The sequence below is a fragment of the Callorhinus ursinus genome, unplaced genomic scaffold (genome assembly GCF_003265705.2).
Source record: "Callorhinus ursinus isolate GAN/ISIS: 27379988/994484 unplaced genomic scaffold, GSC_fseal_2.0 scaffold1, whole genome shotgun sequence".
Taxonomy (NCBI): Eukaryota; Metazoa; Chordata; class Mammalia; order Carnivora; family Otariidae; genus Callorhinus; species Callorhinus ursinus.
This window is the reverse complement of record NW_027397063.1, coordinates 55,524,317-55,550,689: the sequence shown is the minus strand read 5'-3', so window position 1 is coordinate 55,550,689 and position 26,373 is coordinate 55,524,317. Positions and strand designations below refer to the sequence as shown.

The following is a 26,373-nucleotide window of genomic DNA, read 5'->3' as shown; positions in this document are numbered from 1 at the left end:
TTTCCTACTGGCTGTAAGAATGTTACAGAACCCTAGACCAGGCTGAAAACACTAGTGAGAATAATTTTGAGAAGCTGAGAGCCCAGCAAACACCACACCAACTGACTTGGCAGTTTGAGCAGGAAGGCACAGGGCCCCCGCGGGGCGCAGATGTGAGCTCTACTAGGAGAGCTCGCTTGCAGCACCGGGTCCAGAGTCACTGCAGGAAGGTGGTGTGGTGGTGACACTTTGTTCTTAGTATTCAATTCTGCTCCAGTAGAACATGGTACCCAGGAGAACCCAAAACTAGAATACAAAGGAAAAAAACAAAAATAAGGAATTGTTTTAGAAACAACTCATACTTGGGGGGAAAAAGGATGTTAGGTTCACTCAGGCTTAGATGATGCTGAATTTTTAAGAGTAATCTTGCCTTAAGAAACCTCCTGGGGCAGAGGTAACTATCCTGCCACCCAGCAATAGCAACTCCGTTCCCCCTTTCCTGCGCCAATCTGCCCTAGACTTCCCTGTCCGCTGGGGTTGCACCTCTCACGTCTGTGCTAAACCAGCTAAACTAAAGAAATTCGTTCTTCCCATCAGGGCTAATGACATTCCAGTGGATTCCTATTTCTTGTATGTACCAATTGGAGGTACAAGTTTCTTGCTTTCTAGCATTGAATCTCTCCTCCCACGAACCCCCTCTTTTCCCAGAAATGCTGGGAAAATGTGACTGGAATGGCTGCCCCTGCAGAATGTCACAGAACTCAAGGTTTTTGACTTGGGGGAGGGCTGAGAATTTCTGGGTTCTGGTTCTGTTGCAGCTCTACCACTCCTCCCTGCATCTGGAAGGTAATGATAATATTCTTCACCTACCCCGGAGTCAGACGACGGAATGAGAAAGAAATACTCTGACCACTAATGTCTGATGTTTATTGACAACTTACTATACATCAGACACTGTTCTGAGTGCTACACATATAACCCCACTGAATGCTTCCAGAACTCTATGAAGAGACCAAGGACACAGAAGGTAAGGTACTTACCCAAGGAGACTGGCTCCCTACCTAGCTACTATTGTGAGGATTTAATGCTAAAAGTATTGGATATAATGTCTTGTCCATAGCAGGCCTTCAATACATTTAGTTCCTCTCACTTGCCTCTTGAATTTCAGGGGGACTTACTAGATTCAGAGTCCATTTGATGCTTATGGAAATGTCAAGAGTTTCAACTGGTCTGGAGTTGTAAGATTGTTTAGAGCCTTTAAGCATTGTCCCACAGTTCCTGCTAGCATTTCACGAACAGAAACTTCACTGTTAACCATTTTCCATTCATTCAACAAACTATCAAGCACCTGCTACGTGCTCTGCTAGGCCCTGGGGATACAGAGGGCAGCTGGTTCCCAGGCTTTTGGCAGAGACAAATACATCATAGCGGAGTGACGGTGACACGGTGTGTGCGGTGTCCATGGGACTTCCTGAGGGTGGGTGAGCATGAACTCTCAGAGGAGTTCACTTTCCCTTCCTGCCTCACTCAGCTTCTCACCCCGAACCCAGCATTGCCTAAAGTGTGGTGCACAAACACCCAAGGGACCCTTGTGGGTGGGCCTGATGTCAAGACCATTTGCATAATAATATTAAGACTTTATTTGCTCTTTTCACTGTTTTCCACATTTGCATTGATGGTGCAAAAGCTGGGGAAGGTAAAAATGCCAGCATCTTAGCAGGATTCGAGGTAGAGGCATTGAACTGTGTTAGGAGTCAGTGTATTCTTCACTGCTATGTACTTGCAGTTCAAAGGCACTATAAGAGATTTAGAGTTTTAGAATTTTGAGATTGTTTTTGATGAAGCAGTAAGAATGACTAGTTTTATTAAATGTTCACCTTTGAATATACACCTTTTTTTTTTTTTGAAAGATTTATTTATTGGGGCACCTGCGTGGCTTGGTTGGTTAAGCGTCTACCTTTGACTCAGGCCATGATCCTGGGGTCCTGGGATCCAGCCCCTCATCAGGCTCCCTGCTCAGCGGGGAGTCTGCTTCTCCCTCTGCCCCTCTCCCCCCTTGTGCTCTTTTGCTCTTCTCTCAAAGAAATAAATCTTTTTTTAAAAAAAGATTTATTTCTTTGAGAGATAGTGCACGTGCGCTCCTGCATGGGATGGGGTGGGGAGCCCAACGTGGGGGGCTCGATCTCAAGACCCTAAGATCACATGACCTGAGCAGAAATCAAGAGTGGCCACTTAACCAACTGAGCCACCCAGGCGCCCCTGAATATACATCTTTTTAATATTCTTGCAATGGAAAGTATGCATAAAGTAGTTTTGTTGCATACTGAAATCTGATGGTTGTCTTAAGGAAAAGCACTTGTGTGATTGTTTGATTGTATACTGAACTAGCCATTTTTAAAAAAGATTTTATTTATTTAAGAGAGAAAACGAACATGAGCTGGGCGGGGGTGGGGGGGCCTGTGGTTAGAGGCAGTGGGAGAGGGAGAAGCAGACTCCCTACTGAGCAGGGAGCCCTACGTGGGGCTCCATCCCAGGACCCTGGGAACATGACCTGAGCCGAAGGCAGATGCTTAGCCGACTGAGCCACTCAGGTGCCCCTGAACTAGCCATTTTTGCATGAAACATGATTTTTACTTGAAAAAATGATTAATAGACAAGCTACAGTTATTCAGATTGGATGTTTGGCAGACATTTTCTCAAAAATTTACAAAGTGAGCCTGTGTCTTTGAGGAAAACAACTGGCAGTATTGTTGCCAGTGATAAATTTGGGCGCTCAAGCAAAAATCAGGCCACTTGTTTCTGTCATGGTGGGCTGATAGCATCCCCACGATAAAGATCCTTTCCAATGTGGCAATAGCAAAGAATGTGACTTCTTGGTATTGAGTAAAGAATTCAGCCAACATGTGGAAGATCAGCATAACTCAGTGAACCAGTATTTTCCCAAATGACCAATGCATGATGTTATAGAATCATGAATGCGTAAAAGATTTATGTAAATTGTAAGACAAACTGATGTAAATGTATTTTAATATAATAGAGTCTGAAAAGTTTGTTGAGATTCCACATTGCAACTAACCTCTAAGAAACTGCTAGTTGTCAACTTCCATGTAGTACCAAAGAAGAATATTCACAATTATCTTTAGATAAGGCTATCAAAACACTCCTGGTTTTTTTCAGCTACCTATCAGCGTGAGGGTGGATTTTCTTCAAATCCTTCAACCTAAGCGACATACTATAACAGATTAAGTGAAGAAGCAAATATGAGGACCCAGCTGCCTTCTATTAAAACCAGACTTTTAAAAATGTAAAACAAAGCTACTTTTCTATTTTTTGTTTTGGAAAATAGTCACTTTTTCCACAAAAATATATTGTTAATGCTAACATGTAATTAGTTTATTATTGTTATTTCAAAAGAATTAATAAGTTTTTTTTTTTAAATTCTGGGTTAATTTCCAATAGGGTAAATATAAATGGATATAGCCGTCATAAATAAAAGCTCGTTGGAGTCCTCAATAATTTTTGAGAGTGTAAAGGGGTTCTGAAACCAAAAGTTTAGAATTGCTTCCCCAATATAATGGCTCTTAATCCTGACAGCAAATTAGAATCATAGGAAAAAAAATTTTTTTTTAATGCCTGGGTCCCTGATCCACTGAATCAGAATCTCAGAGGTTGGGGCCCAGGCATATTTTCTTTTCTCCAAGCTTCCCCAGGAAGTGGTATCTAACCACTTAGATTTCTTTGGTATCTAACTATAATGAATTAATGAGATCCGGAGGGCTGGAGCAGCAGACAAATGCTCCCCCATCAGCTAGGGGACCTGGCTAGTAGGGCACATCCCTTCCCCTGGAGGGGATATAAATGCCCCACCTGCCAATCGAATCCACTGTCCTTGGCCTGGTGCCCGCAGCTTCCTGACTAGCCCTCAGGTCTGAGGTTTTGTTTCCAGACTCTCTAGTGTGGTTGGGTTAACCAGGGGCAATCTCAAGTTCTCTCCTTATCAAGTGCAGGGAAATACTCACAGTCCAGCAGAGAATGGCAAATCCAAACCAGGCCACCCCCCAGGCATGTCGGTTCATCGGTCCAGAGATGAGCTCATAGCATCCCTAGAGGAGCAGGTGATTCCACGTGGGTGTGAGAGGAACCAGAGAAAAAGATGTAAGGGATGGGCAGGAAAGCGGATTTCCACTTGGATCAATACTATTCCAAAGTCTAGGTTAACATAACCAGGTTATTTCCACATCCCCTGGAGAGCCAGGTATTAAATGGGGCTTTGCTGAGGGAATAGAAATAGTCCTGTTCAACAATTACTCTAAATCACATTATTTTGTGTCTTTACCACTCAGTCTAACAAAGGTGCTGCTATTTTAGGCTAACATTTTTTCGTATTGACTACATGGGCAATGTATTCTTTTTTTTTTTTTAATTGTAGTATAAAGTACAATATAAAGCATTCTTAATAAAAATTGAGTTTTTTTTCTCTCCTTACAGATTTTTTTTTTTGAGGGCAGAGGTACCTTTTGATTTGTTTGTTCTTAAATAAAAGTGCTTCTGATCTATAAAAATCAAAGGGTTTTTTTTAACCAGGAAAGGAACCCCTATTTCATGCTGTCTAAATTCTCATTTGCTATCATATTTCAACATATCTTTATTGGATTCTAGTGACACCTTGAGAAGCCACGGTGTGCGTGCAAGCAATTCATTTTTTGTTAATCAAATCACTCATTCATGCATGCCATAATCCAGTGAGTTTTTATACGCAGCACACTCTGTTCCTGTCACCATGCAAAGTGCATGGGGTTAGAGCTGCCCTCTGAGTGACCTGTGCTAAAGCTCCGGGAGAAGTCTAGGGAATGCAATAGCCAGGTGGTTCCAGGGACCACTGTGCTCCAGAGGGAAATGTCCTCAAAAGGCTGACCTTGAAGTTTAGACCCTGCCCAGTGGCTACAGGTGAACACTAGAGGTTTCATCTTTCTGACCCTGCTTGAGGCCCTTGTTAACCCACTTACACACCCTGACTTTGCTAAGCTTTTAGTTCCCTCCCCTTTACTCTTCTCTATGTTGTAGGCATCTCCATTCACCTATGTGCTCAAGTAAAAAATTTTGAAATTATCTTTAACTGTTCTCCTCTTGTCCAACATCAAATACTTAAGCAAAACCTTTTGGGTCTACTTTAAAAATATATCTCAAATCCAAACACTTATTACTTCCTGCTACCATCTTGGTCCATTATGGTCTCACTCCAGAATTACTACAACAGCCTCTTAACTGGTCTCCCTGGGGCCTGAGTCCACTGTGGGCACCCTACTTATCCTTATACAGTGCCAGAGGGATGCTTGTAAAACATAAATCAGATCACTTCAAATCCCTGCTCAAAAGAAATGGCTTTCCACCACCCTAAAAATGAAGTTCTGAGTCCTCCCAGTGGCCTACGGGGTCCTGTCTGATGTGGCTCTGCCTCTCTCTATGAGCCCAGCATCCTCTACCAGAGGCTGTTTCCCTGTAAAGCTAATGAACTTAAACTTCAGGGCTGCTTACATACAAGACCATTTCAAGGCCCTGCACCTAATTTTGTATGCACATTTTTAATCGTTTTTCCTAAGGAGGGGATCCTTCCATGTAGAGTCAAGCCCTACAAAATCTAAGTCATCCTTGCCTTCTACCCTTCCTTCACTCATTCTGGCCTTGCCATGCTGATGTCCTTGATGTTCCTCTAAAAAGCTAAGAATGCTCCCACTTCAGGGCCTTTGCACCTGCTGCTTCCTTTGCTTAGAACTCCCTTCTCCATCTTCTTTAAGTGAGTGTCTCATTTCCTCACTTAATTCAGAACTCTGTGCAAGTATTATCCCAATGAAGTCTTTCTTGACCATCATAGAGAAAAACACTCTTTCCCGTGTCATTCCGTATACACTCCCCTGCTTTGCTTCTCCTCATGGCATTTATCACTACCTGGAATTTATCATGTATTTGTTTGGTGTCTCTCTCCCATACTACAGTACAAGTACGAGGACAGGGATCTTATTGTGCCCATTGCTGAATCTCTGGAGCCCAGCACAAGTGCCTGGCACAAAGTAGGCACCTAATAAACATTGATAGAATGAATGGAGCCTGATATGAAGTAATAATTACAACAGTATCATCTATGACACAGTAACTCACAAGCATCCCTATATCCATTACTCATGGATCCTCCCGACAATCCTGGGAGGGGGTCGTTTGTCCTAATATGTACCCATAGAACCCACTTATGTCAGGTGCCAGGTGCTGGGCTGGGCATTCAGCGGTGACAAGACAGACGTGGGTATTGTTCTCATGGAACTCACAGACAAAAGCCCCAGTTGTTTCACCTCTTCTAATTTAGTTCCTTGTCATGGTGGTTTTCGTTTGTTTGTTTGTTTTTTATCATTGTAATGTTGCTTCCCTTGATCTTCTTCAGTTCTGTGATAATGTTCCTGAGGTATAATGACCAGAATTTGCACGTAGCATTTCTGGGGCAGATGGACCACGTGTAAGAATACATATATCTGCATCTGACATGCTATGTGAAATTCTGTTTTTTTTTTCTATTTCCCCACATTTATGAGGACCTCTCTAATCTTGTTAGCCTTCATTTATGCAATGTAGATTTTGAAAAGCTGCAATATGGATATGAAAAACAGAGTCATTCCCCTCTTCAGTCACTCACCCACCAACCATTTCTCAGTGCCTGCTCTGAGCTAGGCAATATGTGAAGTACTGAAGATGCAGAATTGAGTAATGCCTGGTCCTCGAGGAGACTCAGAAAAAATAGATTTGTGAGCAAATACTTACAATCTGACTCAAGGCACCAACGGCAATAATAGAAGTAAAGTATAGGAAGTAGTGGGTGGCATATTTTACTTGGTAGAAAGGGATTGCTGTAGGAGAAGTAGCAGGACCTATAACTCAGAAAGAACGGTGGTGTGTGTGAATCTGGGGGGCTGGGAGAGGGAGAGGTGGAAAGGTGTCAAGGGTGAAGAATGAGTGAGATTGAGAGAGTAGGAGCCCAGAGAAGTGGGGACAGAGAGAGGAATTTCAGGTGTGGAAAGAACTTTGGCAGGGGAGTAGGGTTACAGGATGGTAAGTTTGTAGTTGTGGTGTGGCTAGCGGCTAGGGGAGGTAGCAATGTTAAGGACAGGTGAGGCCAAGGAACCTCAAGGGAGGAGGTGGGAAGGGTTGTCAAAACTCAGTGGGGAGGTCCCTTGCTACTAGACACATTACATGTCCTAAGGAGATCAGCTGATTATCTCAGGGCAAATACCTTCTTCTGTCCCTTTCACAGAGATGATACGGTTTATACACAATCCAATCCAATCAAGATACGTTTGTGTGGGCCCGTGCCAAGGTTGAAATACTGAAAGCATTTATCATTCCCGAGAGTGGTCATTATACTGCATACTGTGATTATAAGAAATATATTTAATTCTTAGAGCAGTCTGAAAGTAACTGGTTAAAATGACACCAAAACAACATTGCCAAAAAGCTAAATAAGGGTTGCTTTGAAGGACTCTGCAAAATAATCTGCATCACTCCCATGTCCTTTTCTGGATGAATGCAACCCATCCTAGTCCAGGCACCTTTCCAGGTACGGCACGATGATCCGCTGTTCGGTGTCCTTCATTTTGAAAGTGCGCTTTGTATTATTTGCTCCCAGACTAAAGGAGTCTGACATTTCTCAATATTTAATGAACTGGCACACAACCAGCTTCCCTCAAAGTGTAAGTCGCAAAGCAGTAGAAGCATTTCGGAGGCTGACCACAAGTATAGGAGAATTCTCCTCAGGCTTTTTGGGAATATTTCCAAGTTCTTTCTTGGCTTACAGTCTGGGCTCTGGAGCCAGATTGCTTGGGTTTGAATCCTGACACAACCATTTACTTGCTGAGTGACCTTGGGCAAGGTACATCTTCTACCTCTATGTCTCAGTTCCTCGTCCATAAAATAAGAATCATACTGGCACCTACCTTTGAGCCCTAAATGAGTTAATATATGTATGGCACTTGGAACGGTATCTGGCTTTAGTAAGTAATAAATGCTAGTTTTCAGGATCTTTATATCATTCTAATCAGGCTGGAAACACTTTCTCAAAAACCATCTGTATGTAAACTGCCTTCTACCCAAATCATCAACTTAATATTCTATTAAGACCATCCTATATTACCACTGAATAATGAAGGTGGTTATATAATTGCTGCATTTACTGTCAGCAATTACCATTGCTTTGGCACTAGCAAAACATCTTTTTTGTACATACCCCTTCCAATTTATATTTTGCAAAAATAGAATAAATCTTCGTTTAATGGAAATAGTTTTTGAAATACCAAGCCTATATTCTATTGTACAAATAGTCTGCATTTAAGCAAAGTTGGACTTTGCTATTGCAATTCTCATGTTCTGTTAATTTTATTAAAAGGTAGATTTCCCCAGAACAGCCCTAGATTAGCAACTGCATTTTATTGACAGAGAAGGAAATACTTGACATAAGGTTTAGGGAAAAAGGATGCAGAATTCTTCATGAGAGATTATTACCTATAGTTAATCAGTATTTCCCTCATAAAGAGCGGGTGTTGGGCAGAGAGGACTCACCTGCTTGTGATAGTAACCAGGCACTCCTAGTTTGCAGGCCTCCAGGTTGAGAGGTTCTTTAAGATTGTTCACCACACAGCACTGGCGAGGCCAGGGATAGTCGGCATCATTATTCTCAGCCCGGAAGGCAGACGTATATTTCTGCCAGTCTGATGGACCATTTACACCACAGCAATGGTCCTGTCAGCAGAGTAGAGATACAAAATTCTCTTCCGTGCTCCTTGCTAGAGCCATGAATGTAGCAACTGAGATTTTATGGAGAAAGAAGATATGGAAAGTATACCCTATCTTACGTTTACCAGAATTCCCCAAATTCCCCAGAATTCCCAAATGGGAACTGAGGGTATCGATAACCTACATTTTAGAGCTTACAAAATACTTCAACATTTGTTACTCTCTTAGCCACTAATGAGCTCTGTAGCCTCTGATGAGTTCAACTCCCTACTATGCCTCATTTTCCTTCACTGTAAAATATGGCCTTGTTTCCTTCACGCAGTCCATGGTCCTCAGAATTCCTGTGAGGATTAAACTAGCTAATGTGCCTGACCTGTCTAGTATACTGCCTTGCCCATAGTAAACCCTTAATTATTATTATTATTTTTTAAAGACTTTATTTATTTGAGAGAGAGAGTGAGAGAAAGAGAGAGAGAGAGAGAACATGAGCGGGGTGAGGGGCAGAGGGAGAAGCAGACTCCCCGCTGAACAGGGAGCCGGATGCGGGGCTTGATCCCAGTATCCTGGGATCATGACCTGAGCTGAAGGCAGACGATTAACTGACTGAGCCACCCAGGTACCCCAGTAAACCCTTAATTATTACTAATACTAATATCTGGATATAGCAATGTGAGGGAGGTATGATTATTCTCATATGACATATGAGCAAATTGAGAATCAGAAAATTAAAATTTTTAGTAGTGAAGAAGTGATGAGTAATTCTTATTTTACATTTCTGTACTTTTAACATTTTCTAGAGTAAACTGGAAAAAAATAACCCAAACCTGGTGGCACACAGCTCTGCCCCTACATAAGAGCGGAAGATCAAGGAACACATAGCTAATATCCTCACACTCTGGATAGAGTTGAGGGTAGAGGATAAAACATACTTCATATCACTTTCCTTCCTTTGTAGAAATTCTGCCAAAATGTTTCAAGGGGAGAAATTAAAACTATAGACCCCTCCCAACTTTCCAGAATGAATTACTTTCAAACAAACTTGATGGTAAATCAGCTCTCTTTATCTTTTTTTAATTTTATTTATTTATTTGAGAGAGAGAGAGAGAGCACAAGCAGGGTGAGGGGCAGAGGGAGAAGCAGACTCCTCACCGTGGAGGGAGCCCAACACGGGGCTCGATCCCAGGACCCTGGGATTATGACCTGAGCTGAAGGCAGACACTTAACCGACTGAGCCACCCAGGCACCCCAAATTAGTGTCTTTAAAGTATATCCTATTTTGTCACTGGATTATGGAAAATACCTTGCGAAGGAAAGTAATTATCCTATATTTTGATCTGAGCCTTTTTGGGGGAAAATGGTTAAGTTCAGACTGGGTTTTTAAAAGTTGGTAAGATTTTTCAGATGTGTGGCCATTTGCATTTTCATTTGAAGAGCTTAGTTCTTGCTAAGAGAATAGAAAAAGTACATGACCTATAGTCAGAAGAGTGACAGAAAGTAAAAAAGTGGCCAGTGAATTGGAGGTCCTAATGGGGTAAAAAGAATGGTTGGAATATTCCTACGGAATATTCAGATAAATGAAGGAAGTGCTAGAGGATAGAGGGTAAAGAGACATCAAGGAGGGGGCAGAGGCTAAGGGAGTTGGCTGATGATGCACTGTGAGCCAGTGGAGGGGGAGGGAGGCAGGGGGCAGTGTGAGAGTTGGGTCAGGTTAGGGCTTACGTACGGATAGACATTCATATACATAAGGCAATGTAGGGGTAATAGTGGATATTCTGAAAGACTTGGATTTTTGATGATCTTTAAGGTAAACTTGCATATAAGGTATGATGCATACAGACAAGTGGGCAATCAAGTCAGGTCATAGCCCATGGTCCTTGGCAGGACTAGCCCATCGGTACTAAGTAAGCAAAATAGGCAATATTTGCCACTTGAGTTAACTGTGATGTGGAGGAAGCAAACTTGTTCTTTCAGTGTAAGTGATGCTTGAGTTCTAAGAGGCAGTGTGTGTGACTGATCTCAATTTCTTATCAATGTCATTATCCCTAAATGGAAATTAATCAACATCATGGCTCAGAAATAAAATATACATTTACGGGTTCCATTGAGTTATGTGCACACAGGAGGAATAGATAAGAAGAATAAATGAACTTGCCTATGTCTGGTCTCTTTTTCTTTTCTTTTTTTTTTTTTTTGAGAGAGAGAGAGAGAATTTTAAGCAGGCTCCATGCCCAGCCCGATGCAGGGCTCTATCTCATGACCTTGAGATCATGACCTGGGCTGAAATCAAGAGTCAGACACTTAACCAACTAAGCCACCGGGGCGCCCCCGTCCAGTCTCTTTTTGAATGAAACTGTCCTAGAGGCTGTGGTCCCCACTCTTTGACTTCAGTCCCATCCATACCTTCACTCCTGGATACTGGTTTAGGCACAGAATGCCAAAATTGCAGGCATTACCTGCAGCATGAGTCTGTCCCAGGTCTTGGTGACTCCATTGTTTTTCCATTGGTCATCATTGTTTGGAGGGCTGTTGTTTTGGTACCTCTCCAGCATCTGCTTCAGGAAGAGGTTGGGTGTGAACTATGGTGGGAGGAGACAACAAGAGGAGAGTTAGCACGCTCATCCCCAAGGAAGCAAAATGATTTACTCAGCCTACTGCTAGGGCCACTCAACATTGTCTCCTGGAGTAAAACTGTTCGCAGAGGCCCCCAAGAAGGGGTGGGTGGGGTGTGAGGCTCTGGATGGCTGAAGTCCCCATGAAGGGAGAAGACACCCCCAACCCCCATCTTCAAAGAAATCCCAGTGAGACCAGGTGGGCAGGCATTTTAGGGTGGCTTAGGCTAGGAAGTGGAGAAAAGGAGAGAAAGCAGGCTGCTGAATTGAGAGGAAATCTCAGATGTTGTGGATTATTGATCATCCTACGGGAGGGCCGGTGGCCGCGGCATAGTGGGAAGGGCATAGCAGTGTAGGCTTGGGCCCCAGGAGCTGCTCGGCCTGGACTCAGGATCCTCCTCCTTCACTTACCAGCTGCGTAACCTTGGACAAGTTACTTCACCTTTTAAAATCTCATTTCTTTATCTATAAAGTGACCCTTGTGATAATACCTATTTCATAAAGTTAGGAGAATTAAGTAGACTTGTATATTTAATATTAATGCACATACTGGGGTACCTCGTACAGAGTAAGGGCCTAATACATGTCAGCCACGGTATCGTGACGATGATAGTGAAGACCCCCGGGGCCATTTTCGCTCTGTGCTTCTTGTGACTGTACTCACAAAGTCTCGCTGTGTTGCTGCCGTGATACAAGACGCCACTTCAAAGCCATATACTATAAACATCAGAATGAAATACTGGAAGGGAAACAAATGGGGAAAAAAAGAATTACATTTATCTCCAAAAAAAAGAGAATTAAAAATAACTGTCATATTCTTTCAGCATATGCATCTAAGTAAAACCATCTAATCATTAATGAAATTATTCAACAAACCTTCATTGATCAGCTGTTTGGAACAAGACTTGGAGCTAGGTGCTCATCAGCTCAATTCCCTCCTTAGGCCCAGAGAACAAATGACTACCGAATACAGAGCTTTCTCAGCCCAGTACCCTACATTTCTATTTTAACTGAGCAAAACAAACACAAGAGAACGAACTGATGTGTGCGTGCATGCGTGTGCATGTGTGTGCACGCGTGTCTGTGTGTGCGTGCGTGTGTTTGGTCATTCAATGGCTGGCAAGAGAGTCTTGGAGGGATCAGACACTATATAGAGCTTCATAAATCCCCTCTCGATGAGAGAAATTTTCTTTATGGTTTATTGAAACTTTAGAATTACAGAGGTCAGAAGAAGATGAACTGGATCATGTTTAACATTCATCGTCCCTCCTGACAAGGGTCCAGTCTCATCAGAAAGGAGCGGGCAGCCTCCAGGTACACAGCCCTTCGCCGGCACCCTTCTCGCAGCCCCCAGGCCTCCAGGTATGGGTCAGGCGAGTGGAACACATCTCACTGTGTGTTGCCCTTGTGTGTCTGTGTGTTTACGCTCACGCATGCGCACACACTTTCACACGATGCCTCCCCACCACACTGCCTCTATTTATGACTGAAAAATACCTGAACAGCAAGTTGCCTCTGAATCTGGGATGGGAACTATTCGCAAGGGTCTGTCTTCGCTTTCCTCAGTCTTGCATATTTGCTTTGGGTCCCTGTGTTCTTCTAGGGAAGGGGCGCTGCAGTCAGTGTAGGTGGGGGAAGGCAAAGGAAAACTGTGCTCTCTCCCTGGGCAGGGACGGCTCTCTGAGCAGGACCCTGGGCTGCCCTAACGACTCAGCTACTGCTCACAGAAAGTCTTTGGTTGGGGAGTGAGTAGCAGGAGCACCATCAGAGGCCTCATAACATTTGCTGCCTTGTTTTTTGTCAAGAGCTTTGGTGGTTGGGGGCACCTGGCTGGCTCAGTCCATAGAGCATGTGACTCTTGATCTCGGGGTTGTGAGTTCGAGCCCCACGTTGGGTGTAGAAATTACTTAAAAATAAAATCCTTAAAAGGAAAAAAAAGAAGAGTGTTGATGGTTCTTCTTAAAGGGGCTTGGAAACCCCTTAAAGACACTCCAGAAAGGAGGCCTGGGGTACAGGGGTTTTCTCCATTTCTCCCTTGCTCCTTTCCTTTGCAGGACACAGTGAAGAATGTTCCCTCCTGGCTGTGTCATGCATACGTGACTGGTCCAAAATGAGACCAGGATGCAGGTGAAACTTGTCTCTGGGGACACCTGCCCCTCTTCCCCCTTTCCCTGCATTCTTTTCCCCACCCCGAAGAAGTGGGTGCTTTTGCCCTGGAACCAACTCATGCTAAAGGAATCAGAGAATGTAAATGTTCTGCATTCTCTGGGTGCCGGGACAATGTTTAGATCACAGGAAAAGTAAACCAACAAGCATCTTAAGTTGCTGGGCTTGTTCCATAAAGGTGTAACTCAGGTCCTGTAGCATTTGGGTAGGAGAGTTATTTTAGGGTGGGGAGTGGGGGTGGGACGCCATCACAGTGTGAGAAACTATTGTCCTGAGCATGGGGAAAGAGAATAGAGGTCTAGATCCAATACCAAGGGTTCTTAGCTCTGCTGGTTGCACGTCTGCTTCCATCTACAAAGGCAGGGCATGACCTTGCTGTCTGTGGCTCAGGACAGAAGCTTCTCTGTGGGTGCATGGTGTTCGAGCACCACAGGCATGTGGGAGCTGAAGCTGTCCTCTATCCTCTCTAGTGCGTGCATCAAGGTTTTCTAGGGTCCCTGAAAAGTAGAATGAATGCAAAATATGGGAAATGCAGGTCTTTATACAAAATCATCAGCCTTGAGCTCAAAAATGTCAGAAAAAGCTCATGCTTTCTCTTAAAAATTCGTGCATATTTTGCATTTTGTATCCTAAAATATCAATGACTGATTAATATTAAAATAATGCTTTACTTATTGTCAAGAGAAAAAAATCTAATGATCATGTTTTCACTCTGTCTCTTCTTTGGCCTATGGAGCTCCTGGCTGTACCTGCTGGATGCATGCAGACACCAGGTAGAGAAGCACAGAGCTGGAAAGTGCTCCAGGGTCACCCCCAGGTTTCTCCCCTGTGGGTCCTCTATACTGGCATCTTCTGGACTTGCAATAGTGGAGGACATCCTTGCCCCCACATGGACAAGCTTCAGCGCAGGGAGAGTCTCAGCCTCCTTGTCACTCCTCACCTGGCTCTTTGCTCCCACCTGCCCCACTACAAGCCAAATCACTGTGCTCAGGGAGGAAGAAACAGTCCATCAGAATTGATCCAGGAGGGCACTGTAGAGAGTTTTAAGGTCTCACCGCCAGGAGAATTTTCCTGTTGGATCTCATGATGCCTACGATGCCTAGAATTGACAGGCAGAAGAGACAGATGCCGACAAACATGCCAATCCAGGCTGCCCCGTAGATGTCATCATTGTTGGTGGCTTCAAGCAGTGGGTAGAGGCTGTGCTGATCGGATACGAAGAAGATGCACTCTGCGGTCAGGGCGATGCCACACATCTGGGGGCAGAGGGCGTTCTATCAGGCCGGTGGTCAGGAGAGCAGCATTGGGAAAGGGATGCCGAACAGTGGGGAGGGGGTTATGAGCGAGACTCACTCTGTCCCTGCATAGGCTCAAAGCCATGGACTTAAACTCATTACCAGGAAATCAAATAGCTCCTTCCAACCTATTAATAAGTTGTATGCTTCCTCCCACATGTCACTCTGTCTTATTGCTATTTGGGAAAAGACTCAGGCAATTTTAGACCATCTAGAGTTATTGGGGCATGAACCACTCAACAATATCTTCTCGTATGGAGATAACCTCCCAGCCCCACTTTCACTGCCCTCTGCCCAAATTCCTGGATTATAATATTTGAACTAGTCCTGGTCATACTCATACATGAGTGCCAAAAAACCAAGGAACCTTGGTGGTTATCTTTCCCACACTCTGCATTTTATAGACGAGGGCTCTTGGCCTTGAAAGCTGATGACTTGTCCAGAGTACAGTTGGTGGTGGGGCTGGGCCTAGAGCCAGTGATCCTGACTCTCGAGTGCTCTGTCAGCACACTGAGCCCACACAGCCTTTGAGCCACTCTGACTTTCCTGGCACTGGCCTCCGTGTGATAAAGACATGTAAACACAAACATCTGTCCCCAACAGCCTTAACAGAACAGTTCCATGGAGCTCAAACCAAGGTGAAATAGGAAAGAAACACCAAAGTGTGTGTGTGGTGGGAATGTTTGAACACTGACCATGGTGGACATGGCTTCTTTCAGATTACTGTGTTTTAAAGTTGGGAGGGAAATATCCTTTTTTTTTTTTTTTAAACCATGGTCTTTCAACATATTGCATAGTTATATATGATTATTTATATAAGTTCTAGCTAACATATTTTACTAACACATTTCCTGGAATGAAGAAAAGAGAGAGGAAGCGAGTAATTATATCATTATTTTCCTTTAAACTCTCACTTTTGATTAATCCAAAAACTGGGATTACAGAAGGAACAGAATTTCCTGAAAAATACTCGTACTTACACCAACAATCACATTTCCAAAAATCAGCAGGCCCTGGAAACAATGAATGGTGGAGTCATCTTTGGCCATCTTCAGGATTTGGCACAAGCTGGAGACACAGTGGAGAACAGTACAACTGAATAGGACCAGGTGACAAATGCTGCTTCATGTTCCATGACGTGACTACCTCACACCATTGCGGATCACCTTCTTGCATTCCAAAGCATCCAAACCAAATTTAGGCAATCATTTAGCAAGGGTGGGAATTTGGTTACTAAGCTCAGGAATCACTGTAATTTTTTTTTTTTTTACCGTAATTTTATGAAGAAGAAGAAAAAGGAAAGCTTGCTGGAGTCCGATCAGTGACTTTCAGTGGTCCTTTAAGGTGTAGAATATGCAGACTGCACACATCTGTGTGATGAACTGAGGTCCTGTACATCGACAAGTGCAAACATGGGGTGCTGAGGACTGGGCAGGGATCCTGCCATGGCTCTTCCTGCCCTTGGTTGCGGTGAACCAAAACCCAAAAAGTAAACACATGGCCAGAGTTGACAGGGCCCATATGGGCTACACGCAGCTGTTAAAAACCATTATTATCAGAATATTTCGTTACCTTCAAAAATAATTGGCAATTTAAAAAGTACCCTGTTTATTTACCCAAAGGATACAAAGATACAGATTCGAACAGGCACCTGCATCCCAATGTTTACGGCAACATTATCAACAATAGCCAAACTATGGAAAGAGCCCAAGTGTCCACTGACTGATGAGTAGGTAAACAAGATGTGATATATATATACACACATATAACAGAATATTACTCAGCCATCAAAAAGAAATGAAATCTTGCCATTTGCAATGACATGGATGGACCTAGAGGGTATTATGCTAAGCGAAATAAGTCAATCAGAGAAAGACAATTATATGATTTCACGGATATGTGGAATTCAAGAAACAAAACCGAGGAACATAGGAGAAGGGAAGGGAAAATAAAATAAGATAAAAACAGAGAGGGAGGCAAACCATAAGAGACTCTTAACTCTAGGGAACAAACAGGGTTGCTGGAGGGGAGGTGGGTGGGAGAATGGGGTAACCGGGTGATGGGCATTAAGGAGGGCATGTGATGTGATGAGCACCAGGTGTTATATGCAACTGATGAATCATTAAATTCTACTCCTGAAACCAATACGACACCATATGTTAACTAACTTGAATTTAAATAAAAACTTGGAAAAATAAATAAGTAAATAAAAATAAAGTACCCCGTTGCACAAGGCAGGGTGTGGGAGAAGAGGGGCGGACGTATAATTCCTTCCATGCGCGGCTCTCCTTGGTGATTCTCTCACACACATCTCATTCTCATAGCCCAAGATTAGGTAGAAAACAAAAAAAAGGTGAGCCTCATCCTGCCGGTGAGGAAACTAAAGCTTTAATTTACGTCATTCAGATCCGCCGGGTCATGCAACCCGTAAGTGCAAGAACCAGGCTGGAGACCTTGGTCTGCATGACTCGAGCCCAAGCGCATCCTCCAGCCCACACTGGCTCCCAGGAATTATTTACGAGGTTTAGTGCTTTGTATGGCACTAAAAATAAGTGGGCCTCTCCCTTCTGAGGAGTCTCTGGAAGGAACATGAGGGTAAGTGTATGGGTCAATTACTTTAGCTTTTGTACTTTAAAATACCTTCAGAAAAGCCATCTCTTACCGTGGTATTGATTTAAGTGACTAATCACTTCTGCATTCATGCTGTAAATCAAAATGTATTAAAGGATACAACTTGAGTTTTGAGGTACACAAAGATAATAAGGGAGATTGCTGTAGTCTAGGATTTTATGCTTTAGTAGGGAAGCTAAGATAGTTCCTAAGTAACTTTAATTACATCTAGTAAGACCCTAAGTGCTGTGGGAGTTCTGAGTAGGGAAGGTGTAAGCCTCGCAGAATGTGTATGGTTTTGGTAAGTAGACTAGAGATATAGGGCGATGTGGGAGGAAGGTGGGGGCCGCCAACATTCCAGGGAAAGGAAAAATCAGGGAGCAGAGACCCAGAAGAGCAAGGTGACCATGAGGTAGCAACTGAGGCAGTTTGGCTAAAATCCCAGTTTGTATAGGGAATTAAAGGGAGGCAAGCTTTCTACTTAGACCTTGTTAAAATTTAACTTCATTTTTACACTGTAAGCATCAACAACCTTCCACATAACCTCCACTTGTCTATTTTCCCTTACTCGTTTGCCTGGACAGGGGTGGGAATTGAAGGAGTTAAAATCCCTAAGTGTTTTGGGCCCAGAATTGGGTGCATCATGGCTTCTCCATCAGTGTTTGCTGAGTGAATAGAAGAAATCGGGCCATTGTTACAAGACCTTTCTGTGTAGTTTCTGCTTAGAAGTGACATTTATTCTTTCCTGCAATTGTTCCAGTAATTGTCACACACCAGACTGAGTGGAGCCCGAGGACCCTGAAGGAGTGAATGCACAAACTCCACCAAGGGAGATCTTTACTCCTGTGACCAGACCAGCCACATTGTAAAGTTCATGACTGGTATGCACAGACATTGCTCCTGACCAGTTGAGTTACCATCTAGAGACAAAAATAAATAGACGGTGAAAGGTGAAAGTTCAGACAACGGTAAGTATAGAGAGTAAAGGGCAAAAATCTGGAGAAGCCAAGTGCAGTGCCATTTCCACCAGTATGGGTTATGCACCCATTTGCTGGGTAGCAGCCTACTTGTGTTGATTAGTTGGGTTTAAAGAACAGAAAAAAGCACTTGGTTCTTTTAAGGAATTTAAAGTGTGATTACAGCAACATGGATTCAAGCAAAAATGACTGTATGCGGTCAAATAAAGGGGGAGATAGCACTAGGGATTTAAGGCAGAGGGTAGGCAGGCCACCAAAGAGGGGCTTTATTGGGCCAGAAAGGAGCTGAAGGGACTCAACATGGGATTTGGACACGGTGGACTCATCAACCCCCTAAACACACTTTTCCAAAGACGACCGGCCACACAGTTTTATAAAGCGGGAAAGAGACAACTGAGTACTCGGTGAGAGGGTTGCCCATCAGGATCAGGGGGAACCCTGCAGACAAGAGGGGGAGAGGGAGATAGATGAGGGGTTGCTTTGAGCAAAAAGAAGAGTGAAGGGAAGAAATCGAGCCAGGCACGCAGTAGGAAGTGCCGGGGATGCAGCCTGACTGCGGGCTGATTTATGGAAGGGCAGGGATATAGTGATGGGCAAGAGCTGCTCCAGTTGCTGATGACTAGATTTTTCTGTTTGCCCGGTGCATTCTCCTCTCCTTCAGGCCTCTGGGATCAGTGGTGCATAATAACTTAGGAAGTCACTCCCATCTTCCAAAATAACAAAACGACAATGAAATCTCTCATTTATTAAAGACTGATGTCCTCAGCACATGTTAGGCACTTAGTTCATCTCTCAACAGATCCAAGAGATTTTTGTTTGTTTGTTTTTTGTTTTTTGTTTTGTTTTGTTTTACCGAAATCTGTATTAATTTCCTACGGCTGCTATAACAAGTTACCACAAACTTAGTGGCTTTAAACAACACAGATGTAACATCTGAAGTGGAGGTCCGAAGTGTGGCGGGAGTCTCATTGGGTTAAAACCAAGGCGTCAGCAGAGCTGCCCTCCTGGAGCATCTAGGGGAGAATCTGTTTTCTTGCCATTTTGCAGATGAAGGAAGGGAGGCTTGAGAGATTGCTTACTTTGCCCAAAGCCACATTGCCAGAAAATGCAAAAGCTCAGATTCAGGGGCGCCTCGGTGTCTCAGTAAGTTAAGCATCTGCCTTTGGCTCAGGTCATGATCCCATGATCCCAGGGTCCTGGGATCGAGCCCCACATCGGGCTCCCTGCTCAGTGGGGAGTCTGCTTCTCCCCCTCCCTCTGTCCCCCCTCCCCACTCAAGCTCTTTCTCTCTCTCCCTTTTCTCTCAAATAAATAAATAAATAATCTTAAAAAAAAAAAAAGCTGAGATTCAAACCCAGGTCTGTCTTGTTTCGGATCATTTCCTTAACACTGCGCAATGTATAAAGTCCTGTCACAGAGCTAATCTAAAGAGCAATACCTGGCTCACTTCCTTGCTAACCCTCAAACAGAGAGAACAGGTCCATTTTGCTGCTCAGATGATCCGCCTTTGCCAAGGTCAGAATCACTGGGCCTCTTTTCATTCACTTCTCCAGGTTCTTGTCTCCTAGGCTCCTTGACATTGCACTCATATTTGCACATCTTCCCCAGACCCAGGGCTGCACCCACGTTTTCCCACAAAATTTGTTTAGATGTACCCCAAACCTGCAGTTTTCTCACCCACTCCTTGGGACCAAAATTCTTGGAAGGAAAAGGTGCACATGTGTAGGTTAATGTGAGAGTCGACGTTTCATAGCCTCTCCTTGGTCACCTCTATTTTAGACTAGGTCGGTGTATAGAGAACCTAAAACATTTGTTGCATCTGCCAAACAGCCACAAATGTCAAGAGAGATGGCAGTTAGGAAGCCAAGTGTAGGCTCCTCGTGGCTCACGCTGTGGCCTAGTGGCTGTGGTCTGTGAACCCACTGGACGTGGTGTCAGAATGCTGAGCTTCAAACCCCAGTCTTGCCCAGCCTTTCTGTGTACCCCTGGGCAATGTCACTCACTGTCTGCTTCCTCTTTATAAAATGGGTAAAACACAGTGTGTTTGATGGGGTCTTTGTGATCGCTGAGAAAAAAGATGGGGAAGGGGTTGGCAAATACTGTTTGTTTATAAACCTAAGAAATCATGATTAATAACCAGGGGCATATTTAGGAAGGACAGAATATTGGGCTGTGGCTTGGCTTTATGCACCAGTGACACCCGGGGCCTAGCCAGGAGGTAACGTCTTCCAGGTTGAGGGCAAGCAGCCCCTTCTACCTTCCTTCTGTCCCTTGCCTGGGGTGTGCTCTGCTGTGGGGATCTATAGGCCTTACCCATGTGTGCTGCTTCTTATTTTCCATGGAAGGATTCATGGGGGGTGTGGAATAATCTCTTTGGGACAAGAAAAAAGCTTCCCAGTTGTGCTTGGGGTGTGGCCAGAGTTAGGTACCAAGCAGCACATCTGTATGGGAGGGACCCTCTCTGCATTGCGTCCACGTTCCTGAACAGAACACCCAGACACTGGGCTCCATCCCTCTGGCTTTGGCTAGCTCTAGTGCTTCTGCTCTGGACGGTGAGGTGATGTTAGGCTGACACTCGAGATTCTCCTCCGTGCACGGGCTGCAGAATTTACTTAGGGGGGACTCTGTTCTGCTCCCCCTGTGCATTCTTCTGTTATCAATGTTCAAAGAGTTCCCTGCACTCTATTACTGCAAGAGTCTCTGAAGCAGGAGAAGGTGCTGGGACCCTGTTTCATTTGTCTTTCTAGGTCCAAGGTGTCACAGTACTTGACACATAGTAGGCACTCAATAAATTATTTTGCTAAACAAAAGGCAGATAAAGTAGATCTTAGAATGTGTATTTGAATGAATGAACGAATGAATGAATATATGAGTGACTTGTTTGCTGAGACCTCTGTTGCAGAATGGGTTAGAAAGTACAGTGAAATGGGATGAGCAGGGGCTTTGGACAGACCTGGGTTTGAATCTCTGCTCTGCTACTTAGCAGTTTTTGTTTTTTAAAGATTTTATTTATTTATCTGTCAGAGAGAGAGAGCGCACAAGCAGGGGGAGTGGCAGGCAGAGGTTTGAAGCAGGCTCCCCGCTGAGCAGGGAGCCCGATGCAAGACTTGATCCCAGCACCTTGGGATCATGACCTGAGCTGAAGGCAGACACTTAACTGACTGAGCCACCCAGTCATCCCTGCTGCTTAGCAGTTTTATGAGCTCAGGTAAGTTTCTTAATCTTGTTGAGCTTTATGTCTAAATGGGTATCACAGGGCGCCTGGGTGGCTCAGATGGTTAAGCGTCTGCCTTCGGCTCAGGTCATGATCCGGGGTCCTGGGATCGAGTCCCGCATCGGGCTCCCTGCTCCTTGGGAGCCTGCTTCTTTCTCCCTCTGCTTCTCTCTCTCTCTCCCTCTGTCTCTCATGAATAAATAAATAAAAAAAAAAATCTAAATGGGTATCACAGTAACTAACTCAAAAGGTTACTGTGAAAATTTAGTGAGAATATAGGTGAATACTAACACAATATTAGTTCCTCAACCAATATTCATTTTCTTTATTTTTGCCTCAGTTTCTTGAAGCAGGTAGACCAAGCCAACAGACTTGGATGGTGAAAACACCTAAAACTAGTGATTTAATTTTGTTTTAAAACACAGAGCCACATTTCAAAGGACATAAGATTTTAATATGGGATGCTAATATATAAAACCAGATCAAAATTTGGCTGAAGCAAGAGTGGAGAGCTTTCCCTCATCAACTCTGAATTTCTGAGCCACATGGTGAGCCCCAGAGTGGCTACGAACCACTCTTCTAGAACTAAGAGGAATGAAAGATGTAGGAAAAGTACTGAGCTAGAAAGTTAGTTCCCGGGGAGTTAGGAGACACTCAAAAGTGAAGTTGGAAAACCCTGGTCAAAATGTGAACATTGATATTACATAGTCTCTGTGTCAAAGAGACCTGTGTTGAGTGGAACACTTCTAGGAAAGTTCCCTGGAAAACAGGCGACTTCCATAATAGACAGCTGGAGGAGCGTCCGGGAAGGGGTTCTTGGCAAACTTGGAGCAAAGGCAACATGATTTCCATGAAAGGAAACCATCAGGCCTGGCTCATCTTTCAGAGTTCTTTGAAGGTTCTGAATGCCTGTGCACCAGGGCAGACTAATTTAAGTTAAAACAATAAAAACTTTGACAAATTTTCACACCAATGACTGTTAAAAAAAAAAAAAAAAAAAGACGTTATGAATGTATTGCCCTTACCGGAGAGGACAGGCCCGGAGGGAGAACAAAAGGTAAGGACGGATGGTAGCACTCTCCGTACAGACTATCAACTGTGGTGTTCTCTGGGGCCTTGACGAGGGTACAGTGCCCAGTTGTTTGGTCAAATACCAGTCTAGCTGTGGCTGTGAGGACGTTTTTACAGACATGACTGACATTTAAATCAATAGACTTGGAGGAAAGCAGATGACTCTCCACAGCAGGGATGGGCCTCTTCCAATCAGTTAAGGGCCTTAAGAGCAAAGACAGATTTCCCAAGGAAGAAGCCATTCTGCCCCCAAACTGCAAAACAGAAAGCTCGTCTGCAGACTTCAGACTCAAGACTGCAGCATCAACTTCTTTCCTGAATTTGCGGCTGCCTTACAGATTTTGGGCTTGCAAGCCCCTACAGCCATGGGAGCCACTTCCTTAAAACTAATTTCTCTTTATTTGGCTGAAGATGTAGAGGCTTTGTAGTCAGTCCTCTCATTGTGCAAATGAGGAAAGTGAGGCTCCCAGAGGCGAAGTGACTTGTTCAAGATCACGGATGTGTTGTTTGCAGAGTCAAGATTCAAGTCCAGCTCTCCTGACTCTTCACAGCCTTTTATTGAGTTTGTCACTAATCATTCTTCTTTTTAAAGGTAGATAGACAACACCTCCCTTTATGTTTCTTTAAAGTTGAGAGAAAGTCCCATGCCCTGCCCTGCTCTTTTCTCTTACAGGTTAAGCCATGAAGGGAGTCACATAAACAAAGCTGGCAAGGAGAGAGCCTTCTGTCTTTGCCCTCCATTCAGTCTTCCTCCCTCTTTACCCTAATTTCTGAAATCCCACGAGAGAATTACTCCTTTGCTTCTGATCAGAATGCACATCCATATAAAAGAGGCACAGTGTGTCTTATGAGTCATCAATGTCAATGCCTCATTGTGAACGATTTTATCAAATCCCTTCCTTGTATTTCCAAAGGGAGAGGAAAGACACACGAGAGAGAAAGAGACCCAAGGAGTGTAGAGCCTCAGTGGACTAACCTAATGCATGATCTGGAGTCTTGGGTCTGTATTCCATGGATAGAGACTGAGTCCTGACAATATGATGTGTCTTCCCCTCCTACCTTCCCTTGTAGCCTCCAGTATGTATCAGCTATTTCAAATATGGGGTCTGTGGAAACTTTGTGTGTTATTCCAAAGTAGCACTTCCCTCATAGGTATTAGATTTCTTCTTAAACTTGGCAGGGATAACAAAGAAGCAAATGGGGTGAGGCGAATTTTAAAAGGTGGGATTGTTAGAGGGCAGAGAGCCGAGTGGTGGCTGTCCACTGCAGAAATGTTATCGCCCCTGACTGAAAGTATGCAGCTTGCCTCAAAATGTTTTCCACATTCAAGAATAGCCTCTGTGAGCCCCGCCCTGTTAAAAACTGCCCAGTGGCCTGGCACCATGATGATATACTCAAATTGCTCAACATCCCAGGAGCTCCTTTGCTCTGAGGAATGCAAACATTTTAAAAGGCTAGAGTTTTATTTCTTTTTTTTTCTTTTGCCCTCATTCAGTTTGTTTTCTTATAAAAATTACTCATATCCACAGTGTTGATGTTTCCAGACACATTGAATAGGGCTAAAAACCATTGCTCACTAAACAAACCACTTTCAAAGCAGAAGAAAAAGAAGTGAGACTCTCCCACCAAGCATGAGATCATGTTTTCAAATTCATTACCTCTTTTCCTCACTCAAATTTGTTGGACCAGAGAACATGCAAACCACACCTCAAACTCTAGCTCACGCTAGAGAAATTTGGATTAACAAAAGAAAAAAAAATAGAGAAATAAGAGGAAGAAACAAGAAACACACCATGCTGTTGCATCAGCCGTGCCCTTGAAACCCAGAACAAGAGTAGACAGTTGTATGACTTAGAGGGGAGAAGAAAGATGGGTGTGAGGATTTTGGATCAGAACAATTGCTGGTCTGCTTAAGTTTAGGGTAGGATGAGTCCCTGGGAATGATGAAAAATGGTGCTTGTTTCCAGGGTCATGACACCATGACACCCAGGGCTCACAGCCTCCATTGGTTTTTCTTGCTTTAAAGCTCTAAACCTGCTCTCTCTAATATGGTAACTAGTAGCTGCATGTAGGTATTTTCATTCCAACTAGTTCAATGACATAAAATTTAAAATTCAGTTCTTTAGTAACACTAACCCTATTTTAAGTGCTCAATAGCCACAGGTAGGTAGTTAGTGGCTATTGTATAGAGCATTTCCATCATCACAGAGAGTTCTAGACTCCTGATGCTTGCCATGCTGACCTCAGAGTCATCCACCCACCTGAAGTCAGGACTAAGGTAGAAGCAATGGCTCAGGCTTTCTCAGCCAAGTGAGGACCTCAGGTGTGGGCAATGCCAGCAGGAAGCCTGGCCCCAAGGCAAGAATGCTATGGAGACTCCTTGGGAGAGGTAATATTAGGGCACCTCTTTGTGAATTTGGTCTTTGCCCCAGTTAGGGAACCTCAGGGGTGTGGGCAACCTGCATGGGCTGATCAATGTTTGCTCTCGGTAAGAATGTGAGCAGGAGAGGTCAAAAAGAAATATTGAGATTTCATTTGTTTTTCTTGACTAAACAGTATGTAAATTCCCCTTTGGATTTACAAGTCTATATTCTTTCCAGGTAATAAAAACAAAAAAAAAGTAGGTGAGTTGATTTTTAAGCCTATTGTAGCAGAAAGGAAAAAAGTCTGTTGCAGCAGAAAGCAAAACAAGAAAATTTTCTCCTCGTTGAGAAGAGCTAATCAAAGGGAAAACCATTTCTTTCAAGATTTGAAAACTATTTAAGTTTGTAAAAATATGTATATATATCGAGAAACGGTCGACCAACATTGTCTTTAATTTTAAAAAGACATTGAAATTAATGAAATTCAAAATGTGTTCAAAATCTTTGAAATTAGTTATAAGTGGGGTTTTAAACTTACACAGAATAATACTAGCATTATTTGAAACTTAATTCATATTATGTGTCGAAACGTTGTTAGAACGAAAAATATATTTAGGGCCTGTGGATCCTGTAGATCAACTAATTGGTGAAGAGTAAAAATAAATTATGTAAAAATAACATTGCATAGATAAAGCTAATTTGTTTACTTATTTCAACTGACACATTTATTAAACAGAACTGTTTGCAGAGAAGAAACAAGAGTAAATTGCCTCACAAATCCCATTACGAGTAGGCAGGATCAAATGATTTCTGACAAGACGACCAGGGAACTTTCTCCCTACTACATTATTAAGAAAGAACATGGCCCGTTTCCTTAAATTTTCTTTTTGCTTCTCTGACTTCACGAGGAAATTGGGGTCCACAGGGGTCTGTCTGAAATTTTAATCAGGAGATAAAGGTTTTCCCGGGGTTCTTGGATTTTTCTTGGTCTTTCTGTCAGGAAACTGGAGGTTGGAATCAGGGTGGGTGAATAACACTCCCAGAATTTTAACCTCAGTTCTGAGAACTGAGCAATATCAAATGGTTTAAGAAAACAATTTGTACCATTTAAAGTAAAAGAGAGCAAAATTGTTATAATATTCCAAGTTACAAAAAATGACAGATCTATTCCCGAGGAAATGATCCTCTCCCCTTTGCGCTTTCAGACCCCCGCCGGCCTCCCAGGAAAGCAGCCCAGCTATTGAGAGTGCAGTTGTCCTCCCTGCAGAGGGAGATCAGTCTACTCACCTTGCCCTCTCCTTCTCCTTGTGCTGTGTC

The 26,373-nt window shown here is 43.5% G+C and overlaps 1 protein-coding gene across 1 annotated transcript; it reads right to left on the bottom strand.

The window, feature by feature from the left end:
• Positions 1–26,373, bottom strand: UPK1B (uroplakin 1B). Its single transcript, XM_025874573.2, has 8 exons — positions 26,344–26,373; positions 15,802–15,889; positions 14,582–14,782; positions 12,025–12,099; positions 11,205–11,327; positions 8,578–8,757; positions 3,999–4,082; positions 1–285 (listed from the first exon to the last, which is right to left on the bottom strand). The coding sequence occupies exons 2-8, from the start codon at positions 15,868–15,870 to the stop codon at positions 235–237; spliced, it is 783 nt and encodes a 260-aa protein (XP_025730358.1). The 5' UTR covers positions 15,871–15,889; positions 26,344–26,373; the 3' UTR covers positions 1–234.